At 52.2% G+C, this 16,425-nt stretch overlaps 1 protein-coding gene and 1 long non-coding RNA gene across 3 annotated transcripts in view; one reads left to right on the top strand and one right to left on the bottom strand.

Annotated features, from left to right (window-relative positions):
• The window catches only part of PLXNA2 (plexin A2), a 205,391-nt gene that overhangs the window by 171,022 nt on the left and 17,944 nt on the right, over window positions 1-16,425 (bottom strand). For both annotated transcript variants that reach the window (XM_026509048.4, XM_044387805.3), the window contains exons 2-3: window positions 7,772-9,039; window positions 1,832-2,014 (exon numbers count right to left, since the gene is read on the bottom strand). In XM_026509048.4, coding sequence (XP_026364833.1) covers window positions 1,832-2,014; window positions 7,772-8,959 — 1,371 coding nt within the window. In that variant the 5' untranslated portion in view covers window positions 8,960-9,039. The remainder of the gene's footprint in view (window positions 1-1,831; window positions 2,015-7,771; window positions 9,040-16,425) is intronic.
• LOC130544203 (uncharacterized) lies at window positions 10,284-16,403 on the top strand. Its single transcript, XR_008960293.1, has 3 exons — window positions 10,284-11,150; window positions 12,003-14,900; window positions 15,416-16,403. It is a non-coding gene; the product is annotated as an uncharacterized LOC130544203 (long non-coding RNA).

Raw genomic sequence — 16,425 nt, 5'->3', positions numbered from 1 at the left:
CTTGTTTTCTCTGGGCCTCAGTTTCCCTGCTGAGCAATAAGCGTATTACACCAGATGATCTCCAAGATTTCTTAGAATGGTTCTATTTCTCAAAAGCAGGCTGGGGGCCTATCCCATGTGTGAACGCTTGGTGAAAGAATTAGGCAGAAGGAGTTAAATAAATACGAATGGAGCATGACCCCTGCCTTTAATAGAACTTTCAAGAGAGTAAGGGGACAAACAGTCACACAAATGATCCAGAACAGTGAGTGAAGGCTCTGGAAAAACAGGGACAGGTGCTGAGCACCAACTTCTCTGTGGGTACTGCTGGCCCTTCAGAAGACTTTGTGCATTAGAGAAAAAGGCGGTCTCTGTGGGCAGATGACTTAGTAAGGGGAGTCCGTCTGGATGGATGTCCATACCCTAGGGCACATGGAGAATTCAGGCAGAATTTCAACTCCTGTACGCTCCTTGGCCCAGTGCCCCTATGCGAGGCGCTGCCTACCTGCCTATACAGGTAGATAGCCCTGCAGGGAAGCAGCCAGCCTCAGGGGTCCACACTGAATTCCACACCGGCGCAGTGGAATATGCCACTTAGAATCTCCTAAGGCAATGCCCTCCCCTTCCCCCCCCCCCCCCCCCCCCAGTTCTGGAAAGGCAAACACAGCAACCACATCCATACTCTCTTCCGTGGGCCTAAAGGCCAAGCCAAGGTCCACAGTCCCAGGCAGAGTAGGGGCACAGGACAGGAACAAGTCGGAACCTCTCCACAGAGCGAGAAAAGGGCTAAAGGCCTTAGCATCATGAGAACCAGAAGCAGTCTCGGCCATTCAGCACCTCCTCACAAACCTAGACCAGTTTTTCTCACCTCCTCTGGGAGCAGCTCGGAACAAGCAAACATGCGAATTCTTCCTCACTCAGGCCCTGCCACCCCTCCTTCCACATTCCCGAAAGACATGTCTCCCTGGGCTCTAAATGGATTTGGGGGGAAGAGCTGCTGGGGGTGGTGTCAACATCAAAGGGCGAGATGCAGTCTTGCATGTGCCTCGCTCCACAGGTGGCGGGACCCAGGAAAGGTGGCAGAAGGGTAAGCTTGGGAAAAGGGGATTAGCTGGGGCCGGAAAGAATGGGGCTGCTGTAATCCCACATAATGAACCAGACCGCGCTCGTCTCTGCACCCTGAGCTCTAGACAAGCAGGCACAAGCTGCGGCCTTCGGCCCGCCGCACCACAGGCCCTCCGCGCCGCCGGCCCAGCCAGCCAGTGCCCTCCAGCTGCCAGAGGAGCCCGGGGCGGGCGTGAGATAAGGTATCGACTTCCTCCTGGCAGCTCAGGTCTCGAGTGGGGAGTGGAAGGGCGGGAAAGAGTCTGGGATTGCCGCAAGAGGAAAGGCAGGAGAGCGGTTTCTCACTCAGGCACCAGACGCCTGGATTCTTCGAATCGGGCCCAGTCACCTGATTCGACCAGTGGCTTCGGACGCAACAGAGACTTCTGACCAGTGGCGTCAATTCCATGAACTGTGGCGAGGGATTTGTGACATGGGTGATTCATAACACAGATAGTCAAAGCATCAGTTCAACTCGATTTGGAGATAAAGGGTGAGTCTTCTTTCCCCACCCTCTGGGTGAGGTACCTTTCTAATTCCATGAAGTTCGGGCAATACTGAAATACGTTTGCCTTCTCCAGACACTCGCCGACTAATGCCTGGAGGAAGCAGCTAGAAGATAAGCCACAAGATTACCCCCTACCTACTCCCCCATTGTAACCCCCTTCAAGAAAAGGAAGAGCTGCCGGTATCAAATCTCTGCCAACGGCTCAACAGCACCGGGCTGTCTGGGCTCGCGGACGCTCACCTTTTTCAGCTTGCCACTCTTCGTCCCCACAAAAACCACGCTGTAGCCATTGTAAACGTAGGAGGCCACTGAGGTCATGCGGTCCCGGCTGGTGGTATACAGGGTCAGGCCCTCCACTGGAGTCGAGCCTCCCAGCGGCTGGTTGATGTCCAGCCCACAGAAGTTGTCGTCGATGGGGACCGGCTGGAGGGAAGAGAGGGAATTGGAGTAAATGACAGCGGAAGGAGGGCGGAATCTCCTTACGCTAACCCACGCCCAACCGCCAGCCTGAGGACTCCAGGCCTCAGAGAGGTACAGACGTGGGGTTCAGGAACCTAACACAGGCCTCAGACGAAAACATCTCACCAACTGACTCACAAATCCCACTGCGGCTTCTGTGAAACCAGATAGAGGGGTCTGCAGCCTTCCTTACACTAGCCCACGGCCACCCATCCACTCTTCTGCCAAGAGATCCGGGGTCACCTGGAAAGCTGATTGCCTGAACTCATTTTCTGGTCATTTTGAGGTCCCTGGGGACCATCCCCTTCTGTAGGGATGCTTCTATTTAGACAGGGGAGATTCAGTCTGGAGGCAACCTCACAGGATTTCTATCAGCTGGGGAGGGTTCCTGTTTGTGTCTCGGGCTGCCAGGTCTCCCTCTGGGCACGAGGAATGGTAAGCCAGCCCATCATTCACCAGATCCTGTACTGGGGAGAGGCTGAGAAGATCGCCACAATGAGGGCAGGCCCTCATATCTGGAAAAGTTACTTCGTCAGCACAAACCTCAGTTTCTTCGTTTGTTACACTGCTTGGCCACTTTTCTGAGAAAATTACGGAGGAGCAAATGGAAGAACCCATTCCTCAGAGTTTTGTTAAGTTGTACACCGGTTTCCGCTATTGTACACTATAGGTCTTCAGCCATGTTCACGGAGATATAAATAAAACAGAATGCTGGAGGTGATCTCCTTCCTGTTACCAGGCTTTTGAAGGGACAGGTGGTGTGCCTGGATAAAGAGTATCTTTCAGGAGACACTGGGGCACCTTTGAAAGAAGACCACCCTGAGCCAATGAAAAATTAGCTTACCCCAAAGTAGGGAGACCTGAATTCTGGCCTCTGCTCGACGGCTAAGTGGCTGTGTGAACCTGGAACAGTAATATCCCCTCTTGGGCTTGTTAAACGGGATAGTAAATGGATTATTTCTAAGATCTCGCTCAGTTAAAAGAAAAAAGGAGGAGGAGGAGCAGAAGGAGATTGCGTGCTTCCTGAGGACAGGGGCTGCCGAGGGGCTTGTCCTGCCTGCACAGCACCTAGCCTGGGACTGGGCCATGACGGGTCCCCGGAGACGTGCCGGTTGACTGTACAACCAGGAATCCTGTGGGCAGAGGCTGCAGACTCCAGGCCAGAAAGAACCGAGAGTCCTGTGGCAGCTGTTCCTTCTGGGTCTGAAAAGGCATCCCAGAGGAGGAAGGAAATGACCATTGCGGGAAACAGAAAGCACTAGGGAGAAACCTGCAAACTGTTCCCTTCAGCTTCCTCCTCTCACCCTCACCCGGGGGTAGAACAGGCCGGTGCATCACTCACTGACAGCCGGTTCCTTCGGAATGAATGGTTTACGAGCTAGTGCATGTGTGGCTAAACCAGGGACTTCCCTTCTGTTTCCTTCTCAGATCCAAAGGGAACAGAGATCTTGTGATTCCCTGGTGTTTGGCAGAGAGCTGCTGCCCCTGGTACTGGTGGGAAAGGCGGAGCTGCCCTCGTGTGTGTGAGTGTATGGTGTGCCTGTGTGTGTGTGTGTGTGTGTGCGTTCTCTAGCAAAGGGACTGACATTCAGGTGAAGGATGACCTTGAACAACTAGATAACAGGGAGACACAGCAGAAGGGATAAGCTCCTCAGGAAGGGAGTGGAGCAGTGGCATGCTGGACAGCTCATGAGGGATGTCTGCGCACCTGTCTGCATTCAGTGGCATCACACAACGTGGCTTGAAATTGGCCACCTTGGGAGTATTTACACCCTGGAAATTGGCAGATGCTTCTAATCAAGTGTCCCCAGCCCACCCCCACTCCCTGCATGGAACCAGCTGTTTAGTATTTACTAGCACATCACTAGACCCAATGTTGGAAATTTCTAGCTCCCAAGAAAGGCAGGTCGGAGGAGTCAGTTAGCACTTTTTACATTTTCTACTTTTCTTTCTCATCCCTACACTGTACGCAGCAGGTACCCTGGTAAGACTCAAGAAATCTAAATTGTAGTCCTGTCTCTATCACTATCCAGCCATGTGACCTTGGTAGGTCACGGACCCTCTCTGAGCCTCAGTTTTCAGTTTTCTTATCTGTAAAATGAAAGGACCGCACCAGGTGATGGTCAAGCTTTCTTTTGCTCTGAAAGTGCATGATTCAGGGTTTCAGTTTCCTTCCCACTTTCTCCAGGGGCTGGTAAGACTGCAGAGTCTGGGCACAGGCATAGCCCAGGTCAATTTCTGAGAAATGATGACAAAAGCAAAAAAACAACAACAACAAAAAACTTGCCAGTGATTGTGGATTTCTCTACATCCCTCCTGATTCTAGAATCTCCAGAACTGTAAAGGAAATTTCTTTTTCCAGAAACTCAGGCCCTGGAGTTGACCGGCATTTCTTTCTCTCCTCTCTAAATTGTCAGGTGTTTCCAAATATCTGATGCCCCTTCATTTTTGCTCAAATGGTGACAGCTTGAAGTATGGCTTTCCTTAGCAGCAGCATGGCTAAACAGAAAGAGCTTGGGCTCAGAAGTCCTATGGGCTGAGCCGAACTCAAGTCCCTGCTTTGTCATTAGAGTTGTGTAGATTTAAGCAATTTACACTTAGTCTTTGTGAGCCTTTGTTTTTCCATCTGCCAAATGGGGATGATGCTCTTTGCTTCATAGGGTTACATAGAGGATCAAATAAGAGAACACTTAAATTGCCCAGGTCGGTCTTCAGTACACAGCTTCCATTCCGTGAGTGACAGCCCTCTTCCTCATCCCTTTTCTGGGTGCAAAGCTCAAGTCCTTCATCTGAGAGCTCCACGGCAGTCCAGAGATTATGTTAAAATGAAGCCCTGGGACCACAGCTTCATTCACCCATCCCTAACCCTCTCCAACCTGCCACCAAATGTTTCTGGATCCCCAGGTCTGGGACTCCTTAGATTATAAGGATTTTAAACAGCAACTCCTATTCCAGCTTCCTTGCCCACCCTGCTGTCAAGGTTGCACCAGATGAGTGTGACTCTCAGGGGTGGGACGGGGGCGCTGATGAGGGGCTGTTCTCTGAGGTCCTGGTCCCACCTACTGTCACCTCTCTCCCAGTGCCTTTGCTGCTCTTTGGTCACTAGCCCAGGCTTGTCTCTCTGCAAGCCACTGGAGCCAGAGAAGGGTGTAGGCTTCCTCTTCCCTCTGGCTCAGAAGCAGGCAGGAATCAGCAGTTTCCTCCTGACAAGGCCCCCCTGGGCAATGGGAACCAGGCAGGACTCTGGAAGGGGGTTAACCCTTGCATTTCCTCTCTACTTCTCCTGATTGGTTGGGGACCATAAGATATAGATTATCAGTGCTGTAAAGAACTTTGGAGGTTATCTAGTTCAGCCTCTTCATTTAATAAAAGGGAAATAACATGGGCGCCTGGGTGGTGCAGTCGGTTAAGCATCTGACTCTTGGGTTTGGCTCAGGTAGTGATCTCAGGCCATGAGATCGAGCCCCACGTTGGGCTCCATGCTCAGCTGGGAGTCTGCCTGAGATTCTCTCTCCGTCTCCCTCTGCCCTCCAGCCTGTGCTTTCAATCTCTGTCTCTCTAAAATCAATCAATCAATCTTTAAATAAAATTGAAGTGAAATAAGAGCAAATAACTGGTCCTGTGTTATTATGATTAATATTAACAAATTACAGCTTCCATTTTTTGGATGCTTATTATGTGTCAAGTATGGTGCTAAGCATTTTATATCCATTTTCTATTTGATCTCCATAACAGTCAAAAAAGAGGGTATTATTATCTCTATTTTTAAAGATGAAAAATTACAGCTCAGACCAAATACAGAGCTGGCCCAAAGTCACGCAGTTTTAAGTGGTAGAACTGAGTTTTAACCACAAATCTGCTGGACTTCAAAGTCTATTGTCTTAAGCACTATCCTATCATACCAAGCAAATGATGGTGTGAACAGAAGCACAGATGAGGCACGACCTGTTTTCTTGCTTTAAGGAGTGGTTTTTGGTTTCAAGAGCAGGCACTCTCAATTTAGGGTACTCAAAAGGCCATATGGGCCCCTTGGTCTCAGATTTTCCCCCAGGCTGCAGATCCAGAGTCCACAACACTTTGCACAGAACTCTATCTTAGCACTTGTCACACACCCTAGTTAACTCATAAGGGTAAACCTAACACGGTGCTAATCTAAGCCGTGTATCATCTCCTCTGATCATCCCATAAGGTAGACATTATGATCTCCATTTCGCAGATGATAATGTAAAGACATTAAATTACTTTTGAAGCCAGGAAGCAGCACAGATAGTATTTGGACTGTGTTGTCTCTGAGGCCCAAACTCCTAGGCACTGTATTACATTGCCAGTATCTCCCTCTCTTTCTCTCCCTTCTCTCTCTTTCTCCCTTTCTCCCTTCTCTCTCTCCCACTAGATTATGAGACACATAAGAGTAGCTATCACCTCCTTTTCATGTGTGCATCCCCAGTCCCGGGACAGTACTAGGCACTTGGAACGTCTTCAATACTCTCTTGCTAAATGGATGGATGGGTGGGGGAATGGATGCGTGATGGATGGATAGAGGGAGGGATGAATGGAAGGATGGACAGATGGATGGAGGGAGGGATGGATGATGGACGGATGGATGGCTGGATGGTTGGATCATGGTGACCACTTAGATGGCAGCATCTTGGCCCTCTGTCAGGGCCGTGCTCGCCACCGATGTTCTTCTATCTGCTATCTGGATCTTCTATCAGGTCTGGATCCCGAGCTTCCCTTCCTCTCCTCTTCTCCCTTTGCCCAGACTCTGGATTCTTCTTCTCTAGTTTTCTTTTTTTTTTTTTTTATGACAAATTTTTTTTTTTAAGATTTTATTTATTTGACAGAGAGAGAGACAGCCAGCAAGAGAGGGAACACAAGCAGGGGGAGTGGGAGAGGAAGAAGCAGGCTCATAGCGGAGGAGCCTGATGTGGGGCTCGATCCCATAACGCCGGGATCACGCTCTGAGCCGAAGGCAGATGCCCAACTGCTGTGCCACCCAGGCGCCCCTCTAGTTTTCAATCTACCAGTCAAGCTGGACTCCTTCCCGTCTCCTCCAACTGACATATCCCCCTGACTACTCGACTCCCACACTTGGCTTCCCAGGGGCCTACAAAGCCCTCCATGTGCACGATGTGGTCCCCGTCCTCACGGACCAGCCTCGTCCCTTACCCTTCTTTCTCCCACACGCCCTGATGCAGCTGCAGCGGCCTCCCTACCTCTGCACACGCACCAGGCATGCCCTGAATTCTTCGCACTTGCTGCTCCCTCTCCGGAATGTTTTCCCCAGATATCAACATGACTCACTTCCTTACCTTCCTCAGTCTTAGCTCAAATGCCACTTTTTCAATGAATCAATCTTCTTGGGCATGGCCCCTCCCTCTTCCCTGCTTTATTTTTCTCTACAGCAATTATTGCCATCTGACAGACTACACCTCTTACGTATTTATTTGTCTCCCCTCACTCATGAAAGTTCCGCGAAGGCAGGGCGTTTGCAGGCACTCCCTAGATATTTTTGGAAGGACTCAGTGGATCCACACACACCCCAAGTGTTGGCTCTAGGTCAGGCTCTGTGTTCCTGGTTATAACCAGATAGTGAACCTGAAAGCCCCTCTCATTTGAGGCCGTGGGTGGTCGGGGAACAGGCTGCGCAATGGGTCACCCGCAGGAAAATGGAAGCCGGAAGAGCGGATCAGGAGGAGGGTGAGGGGAGCACCTCCTTACCGCCTTGGTGCACTGGACGTCCTTCCCCAGCAGCCAGTTGAGCTCCAGGTTGCCCTCCCCCTGGTAGCAGGACTGCAGGCGCTCCTTGATCTGCAGGTTGATGGCCCGAATGGGGAAGGCACAGAGGGCAGAGTCGTCTGGCGGGTGGTGATACTGCTTCTGCCCTTTGGAGAAGATGGCAAAGAGCACGTCCTCCTGGCCGCTGATATTGAAGGCCTGGGCCAGGGAGTCCCCGGGTTTGGCGAGGTAAGCGGCCTGCAGGAGGCGGTACTCCACCCCGGCCCGAGTGCAGCCGAAGGGCAGGGACACGTACGAGTGGAACTTGGGGTCCTCCTTGCAAAGACGCACGATGCGGGACGTGTAGAACAGGTCCCCCGCCGAGTTGATGGCCACGCCCTCGGGGGTCTCGGGCTGCACCGTCAGGAAGTAGACGAAGCCCCCGCTGGCGAAGCCGTAGATGTAGAAGATGTCGAAGTGGGAGACCAGGGCCAGGGTGTCGGAGGGGATCTTGATGAGGGAGGAGACGAAGTCGCTGTGCAGCTCGTAGTCGAGCATGGCGGAGGACTCGGGGTCTCGGGGCAGCTTCCTGCTGGACAGCGTCGGGAAGTAGTCCTGCTTGCCGTCCACCGCCGTGCCGATGAATAGCTTGCCGTCCTCGCCGTCCGAGCGCACGATCACGCCGTACATCGTGCCGGTCTTGTTCACGCTGGACAGGTAGTGCTCCTTCTTGTGCGACGGTTCCACCAGGATGAACAGGTCGTCCAGCCGCAGCAGCTTGCACACCCCCTGGTAGAGGCTCCCGCAGGCCAGCAGGCGGTTCTCCGAGTAGTCGATGATGAGCAGCTTGTTGACGTTGTTGGTGAGGCTCAGCACCTCGCTGCAGGGCTGCACGATGAGCGGTGGGTAACAAGACTTGTTGTCCTCTTCCGGCCCCGTCTTGTGAGCCACCTGGATGGTCAGGTTGCCCGTCAGCTTGTACACCCGGTTGATGGCCCCCACGTACACCGCCCCCGTGCCTCGGTGCACGGTCAGGTGGTTGAAGGTCCAGTCACGGTTCTCTGAGTGGAAGGTACTGAACTGAGTCATGCCGGCGGCCCCAGGGGCCAGCAGCACCCAGACCACGGAGAGCAGGACCACAGACCAGCTGTCAACCTCAGCAGCGCGTGGCCAGGGCCTCCTCTGTTCCATTCTGCGTGGGGCAGGGAGGAGGACACAGATCCTCTGAGTTCTCTTCTACTCCACCTTCCTGGGCTGGCCCTCACATGGTTCTGGAAAACACAAGGCAGGGTGGTCAGAGGGGAAAATAAACCCTGGGAAGAGCGAATACGATGGCTTGACCCAGGGTCCCCATCCCGGTTAGCTCTGAGTCTCTTCCTTCTGTATTTTGGTTTTTCTATTTTTAATATACTTCCCCCTCTTTGGGATGTTCAGGGAATCCTGTTATCTATTTTGGTCTCCAGCCTTTACACTGTAAAATACTTTTTTTTTTTTTTTTTTACAAAGCATCTCTATTTCTGTCTTCTTAAGACATCGTTTTTATCTCGGAGAGAGGTTAAACGACTGTTTAAGTTCATCCAGCCTGTCGATCCCAGTGTCGGCACTGAAGCCAGTCTTCCCCACCCAGGTGTCACGTCTGTCCTCTCCCGGCCGAGTGGAAATCTCTCCTGTTTTTGAAAAGCTTGTTTAGAAGGCCCTCTTCCAGGCTCTCCAGGTCAACTACTCCCAGAGCCTGATGTTGCAAATAAAATTCCGTCTTACTTCAGACTATCCAGCCCCTCACACCGCCGCATTTCAGTACTTTCTCATGCTCCATCCTCCACAGGGAAGGAGAAGAGCTGTTCATCTTGAAAAACAGTGCCTCCCAATGCCCCTCAGCCTCGTCCTCTCCAGAAAAGAGAATCCCTGAGCGCCAGCTGTTGAAACTTGTTAGAAACGTGAAATACGGGGAGACTGATGGACTGGGGTTCTCACGTGTACCATTCAGGGGCCTGAACAGCCCTGGGGAGAAGGGTGGATACCCCCGCACCCTGCTTTGGGACAGGGGGATGGCAGCCACCGCCTCTCCAATGAGCAGGCGGCCAGGTCTGGCCAAGATTGCTTCCACTTGGGCTTCTCTGCAGGTGGAGCACGGGAGGAACTGGCCCCCTTGCTGAGGGGGACTGGCTACCTGAGTCCAGCTTGAGCCACCCAGGCAAGGGCTCTGGGTTTCGAAAACGTGGGGGAGGAGCAAAGGGAGGGGAGTCAGAGGTCAGTCTCACTGCAGGTACTGCTGGGGCCCTGTGACTGTTTAAGGATGCGTGAAGCCTGTCCCGCCTGAAGTCCAGTCACTCTCCTGTCCTGACTCCTTTGCTCCTTCCCCTCTGACCCTCAGGCTCTAAAGCTTCTCTGTATTCTGAGGAAGCTGCCCAGAAGGCCAAGGTGGGGCTCACATGGAGAGCTTCCAGCCTCCTGGGCAGAGAGGGTGGAGAGTAGAGTTCGTCCCATCTCTAACAGCACTGCCTCTGACTTCCAGGGACAGGGACAGTGGCAGAGGCAGCAGGCGGCGGCGGCAGCGGGAAGAGGCAGAGAAATCTGCTCTCCAGCTGGACAGACTGTCCGGCAACCTTCTCAGACAAGTCCAGACACAACTCTCGGCAGGAGTGGAAACACCCAAACCAAGGATGGAGAATGTGCTCCAAGGCGGCCTAGGAGAGTCGTGTCTCCTTCAACCCCCCTGGCCCCCCCAAATCGGGCCGGAATGGGTTAGAATTAGCACAGGCGCCACCTTGGAAATCCGCAGTTTTTGCTCTATATCTTTAGAAACGCTCCTCCTCAGGGCCTGACAGCCACCATGGTGCCAGAGGGAGGCCCCACCTGACCACCCTCCTCCAACCAGGCTCCGCTGGGGTGTTCTGGGGTGACTCATGAGGCCCCAGGCTTCCTTGGAAAGAGGAAGGCAGCAGCGGCATGAGGCCCAGGCTGACCTCAGCGACTCCGACACAACCCTTCCGGCCCCACGCGCACACCAGCAAAGCCTCCCGACAGACAGGGCTTTCGGTTTGAAAACCAGGGGTTATTTTTAGTGATGTCCTGGGGCCGGTAGCAGGACGTGAATTCCTCAAGAGGAGCCATGGAAAGGAAATAACAGAATCCTCACATTCTCCAGCTGGAGCGGGAACGACAAGAGACCATTCTGGGCAGGCCCTGTCTCTGGGTAGGAAAGCACCTTTGGCCGGGCAGAGGGCAGAGCGTCCCACGAGGAGCGGTGAGAAAGGCTGGAAGTGTCAGCATCCTGCACGTGGGGTTTGGTCTTTCAGAAAGCGTGCTCTCAGACACCCTGGCACCGAGTTGATGAATGTTACACTCCTGCCTTCTCCGCAACACGCATGCAACATACAAGGTTAGCCCGTGGCGGGAGGAAGCAGGTCCTGATAGCAGAGATAGCATCAAAGCACACGGTGTGTGAGGTTAAGATCAACCGTCTCACCCCCCTGCCTACTCTCCTCCTGAGGCACAGTTTGAATAGGGAGCGGCTTCTGTTAGGCACAATTTAGGGACAAGTTGGGCTCTGGGGCAAGTCAAGTCTCACCTCCCTTTCTGGCTGAATGGGGGCAATGGCAGAAGGTACCACTCAGGTTGTCACGAGAGCCAATGAGATGATGTGGGGAACCTCTTAGGATGGCACCTGGCACACAGTGAGTGCTCGACTTGTGCCAACGGTTATTATGATCACTGAAGCCTCCCTAGGAGACTGTGCTTCAGGAATCCTGCCAGAGCTCCTGAGCTCCCTTTTTGCCCATATTCTTCCTTTCCATGGGGATAAACATTGGGGGCAGACCCTGAGGCCCAGCTTTCCCTGACCCAGTGAAGGCGCTCAATCTGGGAAGCCTGTGTCAGGGGAAAGGGAAGAGATCCAAGGTGATCTTCTCTATCATACTACTGCACAAGTCCCAACATAGTCTCTCGGCAGCCTGCAGGGAGGCTGGTGGAGGTGCAGAATGCTGGGAGGTGAACTATGAATGGGAAAATGACCTGATGGCTACGAAGTCATGGAGCAGGAGGAAGAGTGGAGGACTTCCTGGGTCAAATCCTGCCTGGGTCCCCCATGAATACTATGGCTTTAAACTGGTCTAGCATCTCTCTGAGCTTATTTCTTGATCTTAAAATAAAGGGTGCTTGAATTAACCAGTTTGTAGGATTTCTTCTTTCAGTTGAAGTGATAACCTTGAGGCTTATGTCCTTTTGCTTCTAGAGTTTGTCATTGAGACTGAGGTCCTTCCATGCTACCTGGTAAGGCTGGTCAGGCCAGGAGTTCTCAACAGACTTCTCTGCTGGGCTGTTTTCCTCTCATTCCTTAATCAGCGTCTACTCTGGGACCGACAGCTCCTAGGACCTTCTGATCTTGCAGCGGTGGGTACTGGTGCACAGGAGTCAAGGGGAGGCTTGGTCTGCAGTGCAGGGCTGGCAGGGGAGGTTCACGGTCGGCTCTGGGAATATGGCTTTCACAAGGACGACAGACTTCACGGCCAAGCTGAGAGCCTCCGTCTCTCCGTGCCAAGGCTGATACTACCAAGTAGCCATTCCAAAGCAGGGCTCAGCTGGCAAGGATCAGGTCCCCTGTGTGAGTTCAGAGGAAAGCAGAACATTTGGGCCTCTGATGAGAGGCAGTGTGCTCTAATGGTTAAATGCATGAGCTCTGAACTTAGCCGCATGGATTCAAACAGAGCCGACAGCTGTGTAAACTTGGTCAAGGTACTTAGCCATTCTGTGGTGCTCTGTCCCAATCTATATAAAATGAGATTAGTAGTCACATCTATCTTGAAGGATTATGATGATGAAGTCAGTTAATACATATAACGCACTTAGAATGATGTCCGGTCCATTTGAAACGTTCCAGAGACATTAGCCTTTATTATTAATAATTTATTTGTCAATATTTCCAGCTCTTCACAAACTCCTCCATTCCATGATCTGTCTTAGGATGAATTTTCCAGCCTCGGTTTGGTGGGAGCCGGCGAACACGTGCCTCTGACTTTGTGCACCCAGCATTTCTTCCTAACACCAACTGTCTAATGTCAACCTGGGGAGTTTTCCCTTAACAATGCCTCCTTCTTTCTGTCATTTCTCTCTCTGTGGCTGTTTGTGAGGTCAGTTTGTCACATGCATTCTCAAGAGCCAAAACTTGCTTATTCTCTCTTCTCCCTGCCCCCGGTCCCAATTCAGGACATGCTGCTCCAGGACACTCGCCCTGTCAGCCGGGCGTCTGGATCCGTTTTACTCAGAGCACTCCTGACGCCAAGGAGAGGCCACACTCGCCTCTCTGGGAAGCAAGTATCACTAAATATTTTATTTGGAGGGCTTGATGACACCATCTCCCCGATCAGGATTCAGGAGGCAGGTGTTGGTGACAGCCAGTGGAAGCATCTAATACCTTCCAGATCAGGTGCTGTAGGTGTCGGTGGCAAAGCAGGGAGGAAATGACAATCAGGCACTCCCAGTTCAGCTCAGGGCAGGCTTCCTCCCTGCCTACCCGCTCTGGTGCCTTTTCCCAGGAGATCCGGGTGACACGCCTCTATGCTTTCTCTTGGTCTCCACTAGAGCAAAAGGAGCTAATAGCAAGAGGAGTTAGAGTCGGGATACCATTTTGCCAAATTGAGTCAAAGTTCACGATCATAGACCTGACACCCTTGGACCCATCTGCAGCAATACCACCACCACTATCTCCATTGTATTGTCACTGTCACCGCCTTTGTCACCACCACTTGCACCGTCATCAGCAGCATCCTGTTGCCGATGATATTCTTCATGACAGTAGTGGTGAAAGGTGCCTGTGATTACCACGGCACTGACTCAGTGGCTCTCACGGCCAGGATCCCGAGGTGCCGGATGGTGACAGAGCAAAGGTAAGCGTGGCCATAAGGCTGTGACATCAGAAGGAGCTGGCAGCTTCTCTTGGGTTCCACTGCCACCCCCTTCCTCACCCACCACAGGGGGAGGCCGTCCTCTGTCCGAGCTCGCCTTTCTAATGAGTAGAGCCTATAAAGCGGGAGTCCCGGCCAATGCTCAAGGAGATCATAGAATCACTCCAACCCACTTCTTTTCTTTTCTTTTCTTTTCTTTTCTTTTCTTTTCTTTTCTTTTCTTTTCTTTTCTTTTTTCTTTTCTTTCACCCTCCCTCCCTCCCTTTCTTTTCTTTCCTTCCTTCCTTCCTTCCTTCCTTCCTTCCTTCCTTCCTTCCTTTCTTCTTTCTTTCTATAAAGAAACCACAGACCATGGAAAGAAAACCAGTTGTCCAACGTGACCCCAGATGAGTCATGGACAGGCTAGGCTTTGTGACAAAAAGTCTCGTGCTTCCTCTGCACGAGGGGTGCAAGGGTCCTGAGAGTCAGTTATGTTCTGCCTCGAGACTGCCCTGTTTGGTGAAAGAAGATGCCTGTGATGGTGGCAGTCCCATGATGGGCAGAAGTGAGCTTGCCACCAGGCCTGGGCAGCGAGCGAGTGCACAGGGCAGACTCAAGGAGGCCAGGGATTAGGGGCCCAGGGGGCTGAAAAAGCCACTGTCAAGGGCTCCTTTCTGTGTCGGGAGAACAACCTCCTCTGACCTACTTGAAGCCACAGCCGTTGTCACATGCAGAAATGGCACCCACGTTGTGATTTGGGGGCTATGCTGTCCCATGCCACATCCCTCTGGGCTGCAGACAACCTCACAGACAGGTCAGATGTAGTCTAAGTGACAGAAAGCCTCTTCTTCCCAAAGAGTTAGAACTGCAGCAGGAGAGACTAAAGTTAGGTATTAAGGGGGACATCCTGTCTAGAGAGGATTCCTGGGCTTCATGCCAAGGAGACTATGGGCTTTTCTAATGGTGAATTTTCCCAACAGCTGTCTAGGGAGACGTTTACCCAGAGGCAAGGGATTGGTCCCAGTGACCTCAGAAGGCTCCTCTGGGTTTAAGATTTCTATGAATTAAAGTCTATGAGGATAAAAGGTCTACATGTGCGATTCTGGGGCCCTGGCTTGTCCCCTGTGGGCGGCACGATCCTGAAGGACCTGTCATAATGTCATCTGCGCCGTCGTACATGCAAACATGCCAAGCGCCACTCTGTCTAACACGGACCTCGGAGGTAGTCCAGGCACGTTGGGCAGCACAAGGTGAGCGAGAGGGCGAACGCAAAGGCCCCGGGTAATGCCGACAGCTGAAAGGCCTCAATTAGAGTGAAAGGAGTTATCTGGTATTTAAATAATTATTAGATTGAAGGAATAATCATGGGTTTGAGCTGATTTTTTCCCCACTGTCACCCTGATGGCGTCTATAATATTATTATTCAAATGCCCATGATTCTCATTGAGGAGAGACCAGGAGCGAGAGAGGAGAGAGTGGGGGAGGGGGCTGCGAGCATGGAGGGGCGGGAGGGAGGCTCATTTAATCTCCATGTGACAGGGCTGCAGGAGGTACGATTAGTCTTTTTCTTATTTCAGCTGTCACTCATGCACAGACACCGAAGATTGTTATTAGCGTATTTTATGCACGCGATTTAAAGGGAAGGGGGGGCTGTGGGGAGAGGGAGAATTTCTTACAGAAAATAAAGGGACCAAAGGAACAATTTAGATGTCACTGCTATACCAGCTGCGTTTGCTTCATTAATCGAATGTCATTTTTTCCCCAGACTCTGTGCTGTTATGTGAAGCTAAGTGACTACATCTCGCCCCAGAGCGAGAGGAAGATGGTGAGGGGAGCCAGAGGGGGAAAACGAGCCTCTGCCTACACGCCCTCTCAGCATCCATCCCTGAGGAAGTGGGATCAATGATACTGGATGATACTGTGGCCTTCCGGTGTGTGTCGAGACAACTTCTGGGGACAGTTTCTATCTGGCCACCTTCCGTCTCTGTGAGCAGGGAGATGCCCCACCAGTGTGTACCTGGGATTCCTGTCACAGGTGGGTGAGCCAGAGCCAGTGGCCAAGCATCAAGGAGTGGAGAAGGCAATGTGGGGAGGCCCTAAGGGTCCTGATCGGCAGTGAAAGAGGAACCCGTGTTCCAGGAGGTGAGGCCATGAGGGCCTGGGTGACCCAAGCTGTGTGTGGTTCTCTGCTCCGGATCCACATGGTGACATGACAGCGAAGGACTTGACCTCTCGGATGGCACAGTGGGCAGAGGCAGAGTGACAGGGCGAAGTGCAGAGGCTGGGTCCTGGCAAGAAAGGCAGGAAAGCATGCGTTCGGAGGTCAATCATGAACCCCCAAAATTCGTGCGTTGAAGTCCTAACCCTCAGAGCCTCAGAATGTGACTCTATTTGGAGACAGTGACTTTATAGAGGTAATTAAATTAAAATGAGGTCATTAGGTTGGGCCCTAATCCAAATGACTGGTGTCCTTATAGAGAGGGGAAATTTGGACACAAAGGCAGACAGGCACAGAGGGAAGATCAAGGGGAGAGACACGGAGAGAGAAGACGGCCATCGACAGGCCAAGGAGAAAGGCCTGGAACACACCCTTCCCTCATGGCCGTTGGAAGGAGAGAACCTTACAGACACCTTGACTTTAGCCTCCAGGACTGAGACGATACATTTTTGTTGTTGTAGTCACCCCAGTTGGTGGCACCTTGTTATTGCAGCCCTAGCGAACTAACATAGCGTGGGGGGGATAACGTACTCTACCATCTTGACTCAGGGGGGTTG

This window comes from Ursus arctos, unplaced genomic scaffold, assembly GCF_023065955.2.
Source record: "Ursus arctos isolate Adak ecotype North America unplaced genomic scaffold, UrsArc2.0 scaffold_2, whole genome shotgun sequence".
Classification (NCBI taxonomy): domain Eukaryota; kingdom Metazoa; phylum Chordata; class Mammalia; order Carnivora; family Ursidae; genus Ursus; species Ursus arctos.
Note: the sequence above shows the minus strand (reverse complement) of the source record. Positions and strands in the feature narration are given on the sequence as shown.